The 19,550-nt window shown below is 41.4% G+C and overlaps 1 protein-coding gene across 1 annotated transcript in view; it reads right to left on the bottom strand.

The window, feature by feature from the left end:
• Positions 1 to 1,355: 1,355 nt before the first annotated feature.
• The window catches only part of LOC122557084 (sodium- and chloride-dependent neutral and basic amino acid transporter B(0+)-like), a 174,881-nt gene continuing 156,686 nt past the window's right edge, over positions 1,356 to 19,550 (bottom strand). The window contains exons 6-11 of the mRNA XM_043704379.1: positions 13,680 to 13,805; positions 10,835 to 10,953; positions 10,410 to 10,509; positions 6,100 to 6,209; positions 4,976 to 5,146; positions 1,356 to 1,564 (exon numbers count right to left, since the gene is read on the bottom strand). Of these exons, the coding sequence (XP_043560314.1) occupies positions 1,412 to 1,564; positions 4,976 to 5,146; positions 6,100 to 6,209; positions 10,410 to 10,509; positions 10,835 to 10,953; positions 13,680 to 13,805 (779 nt within the window). The 3' untranslated portion in view covers positions 1,356 to 1,411. The remainder of the gene's footprint in view (positions 1,565 to 4,975; positions 5,147 to 6,099; positions 6,210 to 10,409; positions 10,510 to 10,834; positions 10,954 to 13,679; positions 13,806 to 19,550) is intronic.

The raw sequence follows: 19,550 nt of genomic DNA, 5'->3' as shown, positions 1-19,550 counted from the left end.
AAGTCCAGAAGTATCTCCTGTTTCGGAGATCTGTTTGATGGGGAGGTCACAATGTCCTTTGAGCAGATACGCCAGAAGTTTGGGCTGCCCAGCAGGGACCTCTTTCGGTATTTTCAAATACAAGACTTTATACAAAAGAAGACCACACTGATAATCAATCCTCATAAATCGGATAGGGAAAGGAGAGTGCTCCGGCCGATAGGTCTGCCCTCGGTCAGTACTCTGTACAACCTAATATGCAATCAGGTATCGAAGGATATGGAACTGTTATATAAAACCTGGAGTCAAGAATTAGGATTGGAAATCTCCTTAGAAACGTGGGACGACGTCTGGGAAAATGCCAGGAAGATCTCTATTTGTAACAGAACTCAGTCTACTCAATTGAAGGTACTTCACAGGGTTCACAAGGCACCTGAACGATTTGCAAACTTCAAGGCAGGAGCATTTCTGATGTGTCCTAAATGCAAAATCGAAGTTGGTACTCTCACCCATTGTCTATGGACATGCCATAAGATCAGTAGCTATTGGGACAGAGTAGCGAATGCCTTGATAAAGATTTTGGGTATGGAGATTGGATTGGACCCAGTATCCCTACTCTTGGGCTCCCTAAATTTCCCCTCTTTGGATGTATACGGGAGAAAATTATTCACTATCCTTTCCTTTTGTGTGAGGAAAAATATTTTAGTGAATTGGGTGTTCGAAAGCCCCCCAGGACTCTCAAACTGGTACAGGTTAGTCATGGAATATATTCCCCTTGACAATCTTATGAATATGGTGCACCAAAAAACGGAATTATTTTACAGAACATGGCAGCCCTTTGTGAGCTATACTGACATATATTTTGGCCATACAGTCAGGGCCTTTATTTAGTCGTGGTAATGGTTCTGGCTGGTTCGGGGGCCCCTGGGAGGAGGAATCCCGTATAAATACGGGTTTTGTTATGACTTCATATAAATCTATTTTGAGTATGTATTTAGTTATTTATTTACCTATTTGTTTATTGTTAGTAACATATGATACTCTATTTTATACTTTGGTTGTTTGTAGAATAGATTGGTAGTTAGTTTTTGTTTTAATTTCATATTGGTGCTGTTATTATATTGTGAAGTGGAATATACTAATTGTATTATTTTTGTAATTTTACAAAAAAATCATAAAAATCTTTTTCAATAAAAAAAAATCTATTTAAAAAAGGCATCTGGATGGGTAGATGAATAGGAAGGGTTTAGAGGAATATGGGTCAAGTGCTGACAAATGGGATTAGATTTGATTAGGATATCTGGTCAGCATGGACGAGTTGGACTGAAGGGTCTGTTTCCATGCTGTACATCTCTATGACTCTATCATTCTATAAGTACACTAGAATGGTGGTTTATTTTAAGACAATTGTTTACAAATTGAAAATAAACTTTTACTGTAAAGTTTCACATTTTGGGTGAGTGGCTAGAAGCTGTACCCCATGAGAAACTTCTGTTGAATCGGGCCTTTTCCTGTATCTTTCCCCTCTGTGTTGTTCCAAGTATGGACCCCAATCAGGGGCTGATGCACAAGCAGCAGATACCTTCTGTAAAAGGAAAAGCAAAGTATTACATCCTGCCTGATTTTAACCAGTTCATCAACCTCTAGTAGGGGGATGTGGAGAAGAGATCCTGCTTGTAATCAATTAATCCTGATTTTAACGTAATGAGGAAATCACATTTGGAAGCCCAAGTGGTCTCATTGTTTCAGTGCTGAGCTTGGTCGTGATGGTTTAATTCATCTTCGTCCCAGGATTCTTGACCAGACCTGGAGTCCCAATGACAACTCCTACCTGCTCATGAAACGCTCAGTATTAAAATGAACCTAAGCAGCAGTTCGAATGGCTATATCCCAGTTTCCTTGGGAAAGCAGAAGAACGATGACACAAAGGTATGAGAAAGCTGCCTTCAAACCCCAGCCCCAACCCTCAATCCCACCCCATTCTGACTCATTTCCCAACACTCGAGGTGAAGGGAGGGATTGCTCCCCATGGAGAGAGCAAGGGGCCAGCTGTGTTGTGGCTGGAGTTTGCAGCAGTGAGCAGCGGTAGGACACTCCTGAGAGCATGGAGACAGCCCCCAGGTGGTTTAATCTCCTAGAAAGGACAGGAAAAGTAAATCACAAAGCACCTACAGGTGATAGTCCCAACTTTCTGTCTACCTCAGTGTTCCCCCGCACAGCACAGTCAGAACAAATTCCTCTGCACCTCCACTCATCCATCCTTCTTCCAGCCTCATCTGAACATTGTTGTAACGGGGAGGGAAAGTTCATCAAATATTTAAAATGTACTTTGTAAAACAATATCTCAGCAAACCAGTTGGGAAACAGCTTGAACTGAATCTAATACTTTGTGATCAGAAGAATTTAACAGTAGCATTGTAGGACAGGAGCTTTAATAGAAGAATGACGGCAGTATCTTGAACCTCTCTATTTCATATTGTCAGCTCTTGAGAACGAGGGTCTTAAATCCAAACAAATGGAAGACAATCATAGATCAAAGGAGCAGTACAAATTGATCTGTTGCTAAGAAGCCTGGTAGACCTAAGGACTCAGAGGATGCTAAGTCAGACAATTGGGAGTCAGAGGTTGGAAAGGAAATAAAGAAGATGATACAGAGGTAACCAACAAGACACATGAAAGTGACTGAAATATTCTCTCATTACGGTAGACAGGAAATACGTATTGGAATTTGACATAGGCCTTTTATCAACAGGTGTTACAATGGGGAATGAGGAAACAGCAAAGAGCTTAAACAAATATTTTGCACACTTTAACCCGATAGAAAATTTAAGAAATACTTCTGGACATGATGAGGAACCAAGGACTGAACTTTGCCACAAATACGTGTATCTCAATGTTGGGCTAAATTCAGAAATAAAAGAAGGGGGCAGCTATCCTGCTACTGGTGCTCGCCTTGGTGATGTACAGCCATACAATAGCATGCTTGACTTTTGTGGGTACAGTGCACAATATGAGAAAAAAAGACCATAGGCACTTCTCCCCAACAGTGAAGGACAATTGTTTCCATGCAGCTTAAGGATAGCTACACCACAAACATGGCATTAGGTCAGGAGGCAGGATCTCCATGAACAATCAGAATGGGTACAGATTTGATTGAGCCTGTGCTATTGGCTTCATTCTGTGCCATGCTCTGGTTGTCTAATCAATTGAGCTAACTGATGCATTCCTCCAACCCTAGAAATAAATAACTCATTTAAATTCGCAGGCAGTATGAAGGTCTTGTGTTACCTGAATGAAAGCAACAACATGGGTTCATCGCACCTTGCTTGTTTTCAGCCCATTATAATATTTTACCCGCATTTGCACACATTGACCCTTTTTAAGTAACGGCATGAATAAAAATCGATGCAGCATACAAAAGTATACCAGATTACCCAGTAAAAGAGCATAAATAGTTATTTGTTTATTTTCTCAAATGTTCTGCTGACTCACTGAAGGAGCAGTACAAATTGGGAAACCAATTCATCAGAACAGAAGAACTATCTCATGGACTACAGGGAGAACTAACCATTTGGATACAGAACTGGCTCAAAGGTAGAAAACAGTGGGTGGTGGAGGGTTGTTTTTCAGACTGGAGGCCTGTGACCAGTGGAGTGCCACAAGGATCGCTGCTGGGTTCACTACTGTTCGTCATTTCCATAAATGATTTTGTTGTGAGCATAAGAGGAATAGTTAGTAATTTTGCAGATGACACCAAAATTGGAGGTGTAGTGGACAGCGAAGAGGGTTACCTCAGATTATAACAGGATCTTGACCCGATGGGGCCAATGGGCTAAGAAGTAGCAGATGGAGTTTAATTCGGATAAATGTGAGGTGCTGCATTTTGGAAAAGCAAATCTTAGCAGGACTTATATACTTAATGGTAAGGTCCTAGGGAGTGTTGCTGAACAAAGAGACCTTGGAGTGCAGATTCATAGCTCCTTGAAATTGGAGTTGCAGGTAGATAGGATAGTGAAGGAGGCATTTGGTATGCTTTTCTTTATTGGTCAAAGTATTGAGTACAGGAGTTGGAAGGTCATGTTGCACCCGTACAGGACATTGGTTAGCCCACTGTTAGAATATTGTGTGAAATTCTAGTCTCCGTCCCATCGGAAGGATGTTGTGAAACTTGAAAGGGTTCAGAAAAGATTTACAAGGATGTTGCCAGGATTGAGGGATTTGAGCTCTAGGGAAAGGCTGAACAGACTGGGACTGTTTTCCCTGGAGCGTCAGAGGCTGAGGGGTGACCTTATAGAAGTTTATAAAATCATGAGGGGCATGGATAGGCTAAATAGACAAAGTCTCTTCCCTGGGGTGGGGGAGTCCAGAACTAGCGGGCATAGGTTTAGGGTAAGAGGGCAAGATATAAAAGAGACCTAAGGGGCAACTTTTTTATTCAGAGGATGGTGTGTTTATGGAATGAGCTGCCAGAAGAAGTGGTGGAGGCTAGTACGATTGCAACATTTAAAAGGCATCTGGATGGGCATATAAATGGGAAGGGTTTGGGGGGATATGAGCTGGGTGCTGGCAGGTGGGACTAGATTGGGTTGGGATATCTGGTCAGCATGGACAAGTTGGTCCGAAGGGTCTGTGACTCTCTATGACTCTAACTATGACCAGGAGCTGCCATAATTCAGCTCCTGAAGCCTGCTCTATCATTTAATATGATCATGGCTGATTTCATCTCTGTCTCAACTCCACTTTCCTGCGCTCCCCATAAACTTTAATCCATTGCTCATTAAAAATCTGTCCATCTCCACCTTACATTTACTCAATATCTTGGCATCCACACACTGAGTTCCACAGATTTATGAGCCTTTGACAAAAGTAATTTCTCCTCTTCTCTGTTGTAAATCGTCTACCCCTTATCCTGAAACTATGACCCCTTGTTAGATTGCCCCACATGAGGAAATATCTCCGTATATCCTCTTTGAAATTCATCAGCATGTTTCCTTACCTGCCACAAGGTGGAGCCCTCAGCTTGGACAACTCTCACCACGGCCACAATGGGGACCCACATTATACAGAAGATGACCATACACCAACCCAGTGCTATTGCCCAGACAGGATATTCAACAGGTCCATATGTTGGTGGGGCCAATGTTGTCAAGGACCAAATCAAGAGAACCTATTTAAAATGATTGCACAAAACAAAATCAGAGACTGATTCTCTCCACTTTGATTGCTGAACAATGCTGAAACCAAAGCATTGAAAAATTACATGAGGACTCACATCTGAAAAAGGGCCATTCAACCTAATAGATCAATGCTAGTGCTTAAATTCCAAATTATACACTTCCCATCTGCTTTCTATCCAACTCTATCTGTCCAAGCTTTCATCCTTTCTTTCTCATATAACAATCTGGTTTTCCTTTAAATATTTACTATTTCCTTGAACTGCTTATTAGCAAATTCCACATTATATTTGTTCCTCGATTAAAGAGTTTTCTCCTGAATTTCTTCCTAGCTTTATAAATGACTAACATTTAGTTGTGCCCTTCTTGTACCATGTGTACATGACACATCCTCAGTTGTCTAAGGTTGCAGAAAATGCAATCACTCCCCAAATTCTCACACCTCTTAGGAATGCAGCATTTTGTTTATAAATAACCCCTTAGCCACTTGGACTGCCTCTTACTACATAATCCCTTGGTTAACCATTTGGCTATTCAGTGAACAGCCTTTATCCCATGATCACGAGTAGCAAATATACTGTACCTGCTGTATAGGATTCCTATCTGCGGAAACTCCTTGCTGACCACCTGTAACTCCCCCCTATCTTGCTCACAACACATTCCAATCCCTGAAACTCTGCTTTCCTTTGAGTTGTAACTGACTCTGGAGAAAACTGTGACTATCCCTCCCAATCCCTTACACCATAGGAGTGCCCATGTTACTGAGGTGGAGAGCCACAGTAGCCATGTTACAAAGATATGATATTCTAGGAAGCCTTGTTGTCTATAAACTTCTACCAACCACAGTTCTAAAACTCTGCCAATGTTGATGTTTCTAATCAATATATATTTGATATTTTAATTAGTTAGCAATTACTTATTTAGTAATAATGTGACATCTCCTTACTGCCATCAAACACGGGGTGATAAGAAACCAGCATGCTCTCCACCACAGCCAGAAGAGCCAATTTCTTTCCCCAATCATCATCTCAATGTCCTTGATGAATCTGTTTATCTCTGTGAACAACAAGGAAGCAGAAAGACACCATCACATGCTTTGCCCTGTCTTCAGGGCAGCTTGTTTACTGTCAAAGGTCACCTTGGACTGAGTGGCACTCATGAACAGGTTAAACCAGAGAAGGGATCACTCGAGATTTCAAACTAGGGGAGTAAATTGTTCCCTGTCACCAACCTAGTTACCATGAAATAAAATATTTGGATATATCCTGAAGAGGTCTCTCTCTAAAAAAGGCTCATGTTGCTGATCTGTCCTGAGACAGACAGAACCTGTTATCAGAATGAGGGAGCATGGAGAATCAAAGTGAGTCCTATGCTGAGACAAAGAAAGGAAACTGAAGCACAGGAGGTCACAGGAAATATCATGAATACACCAGCCGTTCTGTTTTCCCACTTGCCTTGATAATTGGGAGGAATTGAATGAGTTCTATAATAAACAGCAGTTGGACTTAAGATGAAGATATTTGAATAGTCTCCCCATCAGCAAATAACAGAAACATGCGGGCAGCAAAACTGACCCCAACAACAACCACCTGGAACCCATCAATAAAAGATGTTCACAAGTGGTTGGTGCAGGAAGCTCTTGAACTACTTAAGGACAGATCTTTGATAATTAAAAAGAGGGTCCATTTTTTTAATCCCATTGTCTTCCCATATGAAGTACTATCCAGGTCATATAATTCAATTCATCCGTGTTGTGTTTTTTGAAGAACCATGAAGAACTGTCGGCAATTTTATCTAAATTTGTTATTTATTCATACATTTGTGGGATGTGGGCATTGCTGCCTGGCCACCATTTATTGCCAGTCTCTAGTTGCCCTCGAAAAGGTGGTGGTGAGCTGCCTTCTTGAACCACTGCTGACCACCTCCTATGGGTTGACCCACAATGCCATTAGGAAGGGAGTTCCAGGGTACTGACCCAGCGACAGTGAAAGAATGGTGATATATTCCCAAGTCGAGAAGGTGAATATATTTGAGGGGAACTGGAAGTTGGTAGTTTTCCCATATATCTGCTGCCTTTGTCCTTCGAGATGGAAGTGGTCATGGGTTTGGATGGTGATGTCTGAGGATCTTTGGTGAATCAGTGGTGGAGGGAATAGATGCATGTGGATGTACCAATCCAGCAAGTTGCTTTGTCCTGGATGATACCAAACTTCTTCAGTGTTGTTGGGGCTGCACTCATCCAGGCATATGGGACGTATTTCTTTACACTCCTGACTTATGCTTTATTGACAGTGAACAAGCTTTGGGGAGTCAGAAGGTGGGTTACATGCCACAGTACTCATAGCCACTGTGTTTGTGTGTTGGGTCCAGTTGAGTTTCTGGTCAACGATAATACCCCAGAAGGTTGATCGTGGGGAATTTAGTGATGATAATACCACTGAATATCAAGGGTAGGTGGTTACATCATATTTTATTGATGACGGCCATAGCCTGGTATTTGAGTGGCACGAATGTTGCCTGCCACTGGTCAGCCCAAGCCTGGATATTGTTCAGATCTTGGTTACATTTGAACATGGAATGTTTCGTATCTGAATCGTCGCAAATGGTTCTGAACATTGTGCAATCATCGAAGAACCCCCCTACTTCTGACCTTATGATGGAGGGAAAGTCATTGATGAAGCAGCTGTAGATGGTTGGGCCCACGACACTACCCTGAGGAACACCTACAGCAATGTCCTGGAGTTGAGATAGCTGACGTCCAACAACAATAACCATCTTCTTATGTGGACTAGGAGAAAGTGAGGACAGTAGATGCTGGAGGGCAGAGTAGAAAAGTGCGGCGCTGGAAAAGGACAGCAGTCCAGGCAGCATTGGAGGAGAAGGAAAGTCGATGTTTCAGGCATAATCTCTTCATCAGGAATGTGGGGCAGTTGGGGAGGGGTTGCTGAGAGATAAACAGGAGGGTTCGAGTTGTGAAAAAGGTATCTGGAAAGATGATAGGTGGATGCAAAGGGGGGTGATTGTGACAAGTTGGTGGGGAGGGTGGAACGGGTAGGTGGGAAGGATGATGGGCAGGTAGGACAAGTTAACAGGGCGGTGTCGAATTGGAGGGTTAAATCTGGGATGAGGTGAGGGGAGGGGAGATTTGGAAACTAGTGAAGTCAATGTTGATGCCGCATGGTTGAAGTATCCCAAGGCAGAAGATGTAGCGTTCTTCTTCCAGTTGTTGGGCAGCCAGGATTTGGCAGTGGAGTCAGTACAGGACTCGCGTGTCTTTGGTCAAACTTTGGACCCTTCAACGACACGGTATCAACATCGACTTCACTAATTTCCAAATCTCAGCCCCACACCCCTCACCTCATCCCAGATCCAAACTTTCAACTCAGCACCACACTCCTAACCTGTCCTACCTGTTCATCGTCCTTCCCATCTATTGCCTGCTCGGCTACCTGTCCCCCACCCCATCCCTCTTATTTTTCTCTCATCCCTCTTCCTGCACCCACATTCCTGTGAAAGGCACCTGCTGTGCTTTTCCAGTGCCACACTTTTCAACCCATCTTCATGTGTGGCAAGTATGACTCCAATCATCAGACAGTTTGCCCCCAAATACTCATTGATTCCACTTTTGCTTGGGCTCCTTGATGTCACAATCAGTCGAATGCAGCCTTGATGTGAAGGGCTGTCACTCTCACCTCTGGAATTCAGCTCTTGTGTCCACGTTTGAATCAAGGCTGTAATGAGGTCAGGAACTGAGTGGTTCTGGCGGAAGAAAAACTGAGCAATTGCTACTTGATAGCACTGTTGAAGACACCTTCCATTACTTTACTGATGATTGAGACGAGACTGATAGGGCACTAATTGACTGGGTTGGATATATCCTGCTTTTTATATACAGGACACACCTGGGCAATTTTCCACATTGTTGGATAGATGACAGTGGTGTATTTATAGTGGAGGATCTTTAGTAGGGGAGCGGCTAGTTATGGAGCACACATCTTCAATACTCTTGCTGAGATGTTGTCAGGACTCGTAGCCTTTGCAGTAATCCAGTATCTCTATCCATTTCGTGATTTCATGTGGACTGAATTGACTGGTATCTGTAATGCTGGGGACCACTGGAGGACGCCGAAATGGATCATCCACTCAGCACCTCTGGCTGAAGATTGCTGCAAAAGCGTCAGCCTTATCTTTTGCACTGAGGATGGGATATTTGTAGAGCCTTCTCCACCACCACCACTCACAACTGAATGTGACAGGACTGCTCAGCTTAGATCAGATTCATGGGTTGTGGGATCGCTTAGCTCTACCTACCATTTGCTGCTTATACTGTTTGGCACGTAGTCCTGTTTGTTGGCTTCACCAGGTTGACACGTCATCTTCAGTTACGCCTGGTACTGCGCCTGGCATATCATCCTGCACTCTCCATTGAACCAGGGTTGATCCCCTGACATAATGGTAATGGTAAAAACAATAACTGCAGATGCTGGAAACCAGATTCTAGATTAGAATGGTGCTGGAAAAGCACAGCAGTTCAGACAGCATCCAAGGAACAGGAAAATCGACGTTTCGGGCAAAAGCTCTTCATCAGGAATACAGGCAGAGTGCCTGAAGGGTGAAGAGATAAATGAGAGGAGCATGGTAATGGTTGAGTGGGGATTATGCCGGGGCATGAGTTTATAAATTGTGTTGGAGTTCAATTCTGCTGCTGTTGATGGCTCACAGTGCCACATGGATGCCCAGTCTTGAGTTGCCAGATCTGTTCCAAGTCTAGGAGAAAGTGAGGACTGTAGATGCTGGAGATCATTTCTGATGAAGGGCTTATGCCTAAAACATCGACTCTCCTGCTCCTCAGATGCTGCCTTACCAGCTGTGCTCTTCCAGCACCACACTGTTTGAAGTCCATCCCATTTAGAACAATGATAGTGGCACACAACAACGATAGAGATTATTCTCAATGTGAAGGTGGGAATTCATCTCCACAAGGATTGTGCAGTGGTCACTCTTACCAATTCTGTCATTGACAGATGCATCTGCAGCTAGCAGATTGCCTAGGATGAGGTCAAGTATGTTTTTCCCTCTTGTTGGTTCCCTCACCACCTGTCACAGACCAAGTCTAGCAGCTATGTCCTTTGGACCCGACTGCCTTGATCAGTAGTGCTGCTACCGAACCACGCTTGGTGGTGAACATTGAAATCCTCCATCCAGAATTCTTTTTGTGCCCTTTTTTAATATTGTTTCAGTTCTTTCCCAACTTACCATACAGCCAGCTTACACCCATGAGTTCCAGCAGTGTTATTATAATGGGGACCCATCCAACACAGAAATGATCAATTAAATGTATCCAGTAAATTCCAGCCTGAAATTACAATAACACATGAGCTCTTCAGAAAACCACAGAGGTCTCCTGCACAAAACAGGTGATCCCTGTGACATAAAAGTTGTGCACTTCTATTCAGGTACAATCTGAGCTTGGCTAGGACCTCAGGCTCTGCATTTAGTAACAGGAGATGGGTGAAGGTCATGCAGTCCCACAGTATCATTGCGCATTATCACACAAATGATAAAATAATTGCTATCAAAATCACAGTCTTTCTTTATTTCTAAATAATTTGAAGTTTTTGACTTCCGAGTTACAACTAGCAATATATAAAAACTCAGAACAAATTATAGAAGCAACTTACCTGTGTTACACTCACAAGGCCAAACAAATAAAACAACACGCAAATACCACATGTCAGAGCGAAGCGCTTTGATCGTAGATATTTTGGAAACCTGTCCAGCAAAACTGTTATGAGTTTTTCTGGGAAAATGAAAATTATTACTTGCAATCAGTAACAAATTAATAAGTTACACAGTATCTCAACAACCCGACCTGGAGGTACCAAAACTCAAAAGATCAGAGGGGCAGACGGCAACACATTCCATTTTATCCTGAGTCAGGTCTGTCAATTATTGGAGAGATTCTCAGGCTGTCAATCCTCTACAACATTCAAACCTGAATATTATTGCAAGCCTCATTTGTGGTTAAACATGTTTGCCCCAAAAACAGAGATTTGACAACTTAGGATCTGCATTCAAAGTAACATGCTAGTTAAGAGAGTATAGATGGACTTCCAGAGACATTTAATTGAGTTCTGCTCAAGAGTCTATTCGGAGAAATGTAAATAAATGCTATAAGAGGCATATCTCTGACATATATCAGAAATTGGTTAGCAAATAGGGAACTGAGAGTAAGAATAACAGATAATTACTGTAGTTGGTAGGATGCGACTGTATGTTTGCAACAAAATCTGCACTGGATTATCAATTTTTCACCAGTGATTTAAATGAAGAAATTCAAAGCCATATATTAAAGCTTGCTGACAACATTAAGTCAGTTAGTGCGGTAAGTGGCGCTGAAAGTTGAAAGAAACCATTAGATTAAGTGAGTGGGATAAAGTGGAAGACTGAGCTCAATGAGGCAAGTTTCAAACAACACCTTTGGACTTAAGATGTATTCATTACAGTAATTTTTAAATGGTGAGGAAAGTAAAAAGTGTGGACAAGGGTGCAGGCAAGAAAAACATAGAAACATAATAGACAGGCATAAAAAAAAATCGAAAAGTTTAATAGAATCTTATCTTAAGTTCATCAAAATTATATCACGGAAAAATGAATTTTATTAGAAAATTTCAAAACTGAGATTGATAGACTTGTGTTAGACAAGGATGTTATTCCTATGCTCTTGCACAAGAGTAGTGGAAGATGAGGAGAGCTGGGGTAGGATTAAAGAGAGAACTGAGAGAAAGCAATGCAGGAAAGAGACTGAGTGTGACCATGTGACAGGAATCCTGAGAGGGAGTAGTGAGGAGGTTTCATCTCATGGATGGACATCTGAGATCTGTTACATGCTATTCCTGCCACTGTAGGATCTTCAGGACACTACATTTTGTCTTGAGTGGTTACGTGTGTATAGAGTGTCTCCTGCTGCTCCATTTCAAGCTTAGGATTTCCGGGTCTGTGTGAAAACTGGAGTCACTGTGGATGGTCAGGCAGGATGAGAGGTTTCTGGGTCATACTTCGCAGAAGGTAATCATCCCACAGACAGTAGGGGATCAGTATAAAAATCTGATACCATCTGGAAGAGCAAGAAGAGACAGAAAATTCACAAGTCCTTGAAAGATGTGCCACTCCCAATCAAATGCTCCTTTTCAGACTAGGGGCGGGGGGGTGCACTATGCATACTTCACTGAGAGTCTACACTCCCATATAAGGACTAATCTAATTTGTTGACACATTTGATGAGATGCATGCCAGTTATATGTTATAATAAACATTCTTCCTTGTGAGCTCTGTTGCCAATGGCTCAATGCTATTTGTGCAAGGTAAAGATATGGCAAATGTCAATAGTTTTTGGTGTGTTAGTAGTCTGGTTGATTGATTTTTTTCAGGATTGTAGCATGATATTTTATGAAAAATATGAATGCATGTTTGTAAGCAGTTCCACACATGCGATTATTTCTATGGAATCCATTGTTCCTATTCAGAATGTGAGTTGAATGAGTGGGCATGGAAACGAAATGAGTGACAAGAGAGTATATGAGGGTCCATGGAGTATGGGTGTGGCTGATGTGTCGATATGTAGTGCATGCAGGGCCATTGGGATTGAGGGGGTGGGATGAACTGGTATGGAGATTACAAAGGAACATTGGGTGGTACTGAGTGGCATTAAGTTTAGTCAGACTTCTGAAGTAATGGGTTCAGGCATGAGCTGGAATTGAATTGGCATGGTGGGGCTGGGAGGGCAAGAAGTGAGCCAGAGTGTCTGAAATATGATTAACAATTAGGATGCATCTTAAAGACCAAAGGCCAATCTTTTGAAGGGTCTGTCTCAGCGCTGGATAGATCATGCTGACACCTCCAAACTGTGTCTGGACGCAATAGACCTGAATTCACCTAACACCCATCCTTCCATCATAGGAGTGAAAACCATATAATTCCAAGCACTTCCTACTGAGGTGAGTGCAGCCTGATGGAATATTTCCCAAATATAGCTATGCATATCGGTAACAAACATTATATTTTTTAAAAGGGAATTAGATAAAGAAATGAAAAGGAACAATGAGAAAAAAATTCATGAGAATGCAAAGAAATTCAATTTGGACAGTTAAAAGCTGTTTATAAAGCAACAGTGGAGCAGCTAACTGAGGTGGGTTAGTGACGTCCTCCTGCAATTTGTATAGACTTTATTGTTTTGGTAAATATATTGAAAATTGAAACAGTTGAACTAATTTTTGCAATAAATTTTCAGGAATAGAATAAACATCAAATTTTCTGTGAGTTTTTCTAAATATTGGGGTGATTTCCTCTGAATTTGAATGTAACTTTTAGCTCAGTTAAAGCTTCCCCATTCTCCACAAACACAAGAGCAGAGAATTGATATACTGGTAGGTTGGACATCCACCCAATTATTCACCAAGAGTAGTTTATTATCTTCGATTGTAATTCTAACCCACAAAGAGAATGATTAAAAAACATTGTTCTTACCTAAAGCTGCAAACAGAGTGTCGATTGCCAATGTGGCCAGCATGAGGAAAAATAAAATGGACCATAAAGGTGCCCACGGCAACTGTGCAGCAATCTCCGGATACGCCATGAAAGCCAAACCAAAACCTAAATGGTGGATACATGTGATACAGTAAAAGCAATTGTGCTGTAAGGAAAGAATAAAGGTCCCTCTACTTCAACCAACAATGTACCAGGAGACCAAAACAGTCTCAAAACAGTCCCTATTGTGACATTTTCCCTTTATCAATCCATCCTGGGTTACCATTAAATTATATTGTCAATTCAATGACAGATTTGTGCTGTGGAGACATTTCCAACATGTTATCTTCACAGCGTGCATATGGCCATAACTGCATTGATACAAAATATTATTTACATTTTTTTTTAAGTTTGGGGAAGGTTATAGATGAAACATCTATGAAGATGGCTAGTGATAGGACACAAGCCCGAGGAACATCTGCAGCTAGGACACAAGCTGGTTCCAAGACTGCCACAACCTGACATGCAAAGCCATCATGGAAGCTAGCATTATGGAAACATGTAAAGACTAATAGGTTGGAGAAGTGAACAACCTTTTATTTTCCTGCTGTGTAAAATGTTTATTCTGTAATGAAGTTGTTGAGGTACCATGACTATATGCTGGGCAATGTACTGAATAGTATAAAAGTGGAACAATTACAAGGATGTTGCCAGGGTTAGAGGATTTGAGCTATGGGGAGAGGTTGAACAGGCTGGGGCTATTTTCCCTGAAGCATCAGAGGCTGAGGGGTGACCTTATAGAGGTTTATAAAATCATAGGATAAATTGACAAAGTCTTTCCCCTGGGGTGGGGGAATCCAGAACTAGAGGGCATAGGTTTAGGGTGAGAGGGGAAAGACATAAAAGAGACCTAAGGGGCAATGGTTTCACGCAGAGGGTGGTACGTGTATGGAACGAGCTGCCAGAGGATGTGGTGGAGGCTGGTACAATTGCAACAATTAAGAGGCATTTGGATGGGTATATGAATAGGAAAGGTTTGGAGGGATAGGAGTTGGGTGCTGGCAGGTGGGACTAGATTGGATTGGGATATCTGGTCGGCATGGATGAATTAGACTGAAGGGTCTGTTTCCGTGCTGTACACCTCTATGTCTCTACAATTTCCCTTCCAACTTTATAATGCTCTTGCGAAACTTGTAACTCCTTTCACCATTTTGGGAGCCTAGAGAGCCAGAGCTATCACACTGAGCTTAAGAACTAAAATGTGCAAATTGTTTGTATTGATGTATTTTGAAGATCAGATCATATTATCATTTATCAATGTTGGTTTCGATCCATTTATGCCTGAAGCATTCAATGGCTATTGTTGCTTTACTAACAAATCTTCATTGCAACCTTGACCAAAAGAATTTGGTTAATCTGAGACCTGCACAATACCCACCTACAAACCACCCGAATCCACAACTCAAAACATTTTAACTCTGAGATTATATCCTCTCAGTTGGAAGTTCAATTAACTAACTTTAAAAAAAAAATTATTGTAAGACGTCACAATATTTAATGGAACTCCAAACCTCTTCAGAACCAATCTCCACTAATTTGTAAAAGTCAGTATATATTATTCTGCAGCAATAACTATTGGATCCAGACTTTGCCAACAGAATAGAGAGATTGTGGTTTGGTGAAATTGGAACATTTGAAAAAGGTGCAGGAGTCATCCACTCTGCACTGTGACCCATCTCCACCATTCAACTAGATCAGTCTGTAACCTCAAATCGACATACCTTTCATCCACTGCTTAACAAGAATCTATTGAACTTCACCTTAGAAAATATGGAAAGACATTGTCTCCATCAGGTATTCATGAAGAGAGTTCCAAAGACTCTCAATCTTCTGCGAGAGTGAAATAAAACACATATTTTAAATGGGTATCCCTTTATTTCGGAGAAAGTGAGGACTGCAGATGCTGGAGATCAGAACTGAAAAATGTGTTGCTGGAAAAGCGCAGCAGGTCAGGCAGCAACCAAGGAGCAGGAGCATCGACGTTTTGGGCATAAGCCCTTTTTCAGGAATGAGGAAGGTGTGCCAAGCAGGCCAAGATAAAAGGTAGGGAGGAGGGACTTCTTATCGGTGCGCCAAACTACCACCGCACCTCCCTTGTCTGCTGGTTTGATAGTGAGGTTGGGGTTAGAACATATAACATTGAAGAATACAGCGCAGTACAGGCCCTTCGGCCCTCGATGTTGCGCCGATCCAAGCCCACCTAACCTACACTAGCCCACTATCCTCCATATGCCTATCCAATGCCCGCTTAAATGCCCATAATGAGGGAGAGTCCACCACTGCTACTGGCAGGGCATTCCATGAACTCACGACTCGCTGAGTAAAGATACTGAGTTGGAGCGGAGGGAGTGGAGGGCTGCACGTTGCGAGGGTGAGAGGTTGGAGTGGGTAAGAGGGTGGACAGGTTGAGGTGGTTAATGTTGCGGCGGCAGTTGGCTATGAAGAGATCGAGGGCGGGTAAGAGGCCAGCACGGGGTGTCCAGTTTTTATCAGTGCGCCAAACTACCATCGTGCCTCCCTTGTCTGCTGGTTTGATAGTGAGGTCGGGGTTATTTCTAATACCTTTATTTCTAATACTTAGTTCTAATTTCTTCCATGAAGACCCGTTGGGATCTTAACTGTGTCAGTCCAACAGATACAAGCCTAGCCCGACCAATCGCTTTATCTTACACATTCCCGGTATTAGACTGATAAGCTTACTCTGCACTGCTTCCAATGCACTTACTTCCTCCTTAAATAAGTTGCCTGTACACAGGCAATCTTGCTAATGCCCTACATAACTGAACTATAACCTACCCCCTTTTACATTCAATAACCCCCCTACAATAAACTATAACCTTCTATAAGCTTTGCTCCTTCCATGCTAAGTCTGCATATCAGCTGTTTTTGTGATTCATGCAGTAAGACAGCAAAATACCTCCGCATTTTAGAACTCAGAACTACTTCACTAGTCAAATGAGATGTTTCCTTTGTATTCTTCCTGTCAACACAGCATTTTCTGACATTACACTCCATTTGTCACATCTTTACCTATGTATATCTTATGTATATCTTTTTATGGCCTCCTTATGTCCCCTTCTCAGCTCATTTTGCTATTTATTGTGATGATACTTTAAGAAATGCATTTTGTTCTGTTTTCTTTTCTGAAGAAAGGTTGAGACAGATGTACACAGCAGTTTCCTTAAAGCCAAGAAAGTAAACAACTACTGAAGCCATGAGTATTTTTAACAGTTGGAACAACAGAAGTAGCCTAAATGGGTGGGTCAAGCTCCCACAGAGCCAGGACTTCTAGTTTTACTTTACTAATAGCAGTTGTTGGGGTCCTGAAGCTGTTTCTCCTCTCTCTGTTACAGCTAACAGCTGGGGTTTCACTTCTTGCTGCTAGAATTGCATGAGACAATCTATTTTATTGAATTCGCCTTTGCCAACGGTATGTTTATGGGACATTACTATATTGGCACAGTTACTGTTTAGTAGTTAATTAATCTATTATTCTGTTAAGTTTTCCAATAGAGTTTAGTTATTCCAATTACTTCTTTCTTTTGTTATATTTTAATGATAGTGTATGAATAAAGTGTGCTTTGCTTCAAGACAGGTAGTTTGACCAATCAAATTACATCCAGAACGCAACATCTGGCACTTGCCTTTAAAATAAGGGAAGCGTCAAGGTCTAAGCTATTTTCTTAATATTTTGACGGGGTTTGGTCTGGCCCATAACAAAATGAGGGTGCCTGTCAGGATTAAAATCTCTAATTGGGTTTAAGATAATTTGATTCAGGATTATTGGATTAAAAAACAATGGTGAGTGTTGGTTTTTTAATTTCAGGTGTTGCATTTGATTGATTTAAATACAGGATGCTTTGTATAGTAATGGCTCTTTCAGTTACTAAGAGTATCCTGGGGGTGCAAGAAGTCACTTTGGGAGTTTTACAGAAAGTGATCAAGGCAATGAGCAAACAACCTAGAACTTGGGTTGCCTGCATCTGTGGGGAAAGGGAAAAAAGTGTGGCAATCGCACAGCACTTACAGTTGCCAGGAATGCCACTGAAATGGCAAAATTCAATTGGAAAGGAAGCAGCTTGAGTTAGAGGCAAAACAAAAAGAAAGAGAAAAAGAAATGAAACACTTTTGAAATATGATTAAAAGCAGAACAAAAGGAAAAGGAAAGGAAAGCCAGAGCAATGAAAGGGACAAACAGAGAGAAGAAAGAGAGAAAGAGAGAGTTTTTGAACTTCAGAGGTTGGAACTGAAAACTCAAAGTCAACTTAAAATGGTGGAGGTAGAATTGAAAGGTAGGATTTGTGAAGAGGACAGTGACGGAGAGCAATCCCATTGTAGCCAAAGGCCCAGTGGGGGATCTGTTTAAGTATGTCCACGTGTTGTCTAAATTTGACGATAAGGATGTAGAAGCCTTTTACATTTCATTTGAGAAAGTGTTTCAACATTTGAAATGGCATTATTGATCTAAACACAGTTGGTAGGTACAGCCAATGAGGTATTTGAATCACTATCAGAGAAGGCACCTGGGGAGTACAATGAGGTGAAAAAAGCCATCTTAAATGCACACGAGCTAGTACCAGAAGCATAAAGACAACGTTTTAGGAATCGAGGGAAGAAACTTGGCCAAACATTCAGAGTTTGAAAGGACCAAAAAAAGCAATTTTGAAAAGTGGATAACGGCAATGAAAATAGATCAAACAAATGATGTGCTTCAAGAGATGATTATTTTGGAGGAGTTCAAAAATTTACTTCCTGAAGTAGTGAGAACTCATGTCAAAAAGCAGAGAGTTAAGACTGGCAGGTTAGCAGCACAAATGGGAAACGATTATGAGCTGATTCATAAATCAATGTTTAGCTTCCAATATCAATTTCAATCTAAATTAGGGAAAAGAGAAATCCTCAGGTGGTAAAGGAAAAGCAGATAACATTGAAGAGGGTAAAGATAGTTTACCAGAAGGTAAAAAGGAGACCCATGAGGGGGAAAGAGAAGTAAAAAAGCTCAGGAGTTTTCACTGTAATAAAGTAGGCCACATTAGGTCACGGTTTTGGTGATTTAGAAAATGCACTGAGAAGACAGATGTGGGAAAACAGGACAAGCCAGTGAATTTTGTTGAAGTGGTAAAGGAAAACACAGTGGAGGCTAATAAAATGTAAAGAATTTACAACCAAATCAAGAGTTGGTTGAGAAGGAAGTGCCAGATCTCTTTAAAGAATGAATTTGCATGGTAAGGTTTAACTCATGTATCCCAACAAGAGCAGGAAAAGAAATTCAGATTTCAAGAGATACAGGAGCAAGTCCACCTTTGATTGTGAGAGATGAAGAGATATGTGATTCAGAAGGAATACTGCCAGAAGCAGTAGTAATATGTGGAATTCATGGTGAGAAGAGAGTGTTGTACGATTATAATAACTCTTATTTCAGTATTCCTCGGGAAGGTAACTCATTAACATATTCCAATTTTTGAGAACTTCCTCATTGTCCAATATAATTTGAGGAATGTCTTCACTCTGTGTTGTAACCAGTAACACATTTTCCTTTTGCTTTTCTTGCCTATCAAAATACCTTTTGAACATATTCTCATGATACACAGTGTGAGATTCCTTCCAATCTAGTATTCTTATTAAATAATTCACCTGACTCTATTTACTTTTGATTTGTTAAGGCTGACCAAATGTTGTGCCTTTAAACATTCACCTGGGTGTAACACCAACATTTTATCTCTGCTGGCAAAATTGCGACTTTTCAATTTTTTTTGTCTGCTTCCTGTTTCATCACATGCTGTGTTACTTTAAAATGCTGTCTGGCCAATT

Source organism: Chiloscyllium plagiosum, chromosome 15 (assembly GCF_004010195.1).
Source record: "Chiloscyllium plagiosum isolate BGI_BamShark_2017 chromosome 15, ASM401019v2, whole genome shotgun sequence".
NCBI lineage: Eukaryota > Metazoa > Chordata > Chondrichthyes > Orectolobiformes > Hemiscylliidae > Chiloscyllium > Chiloscyllium plagiosum.
This window is presented reverse-complemented; position numbering and strand designations above follow the sequence as displayed.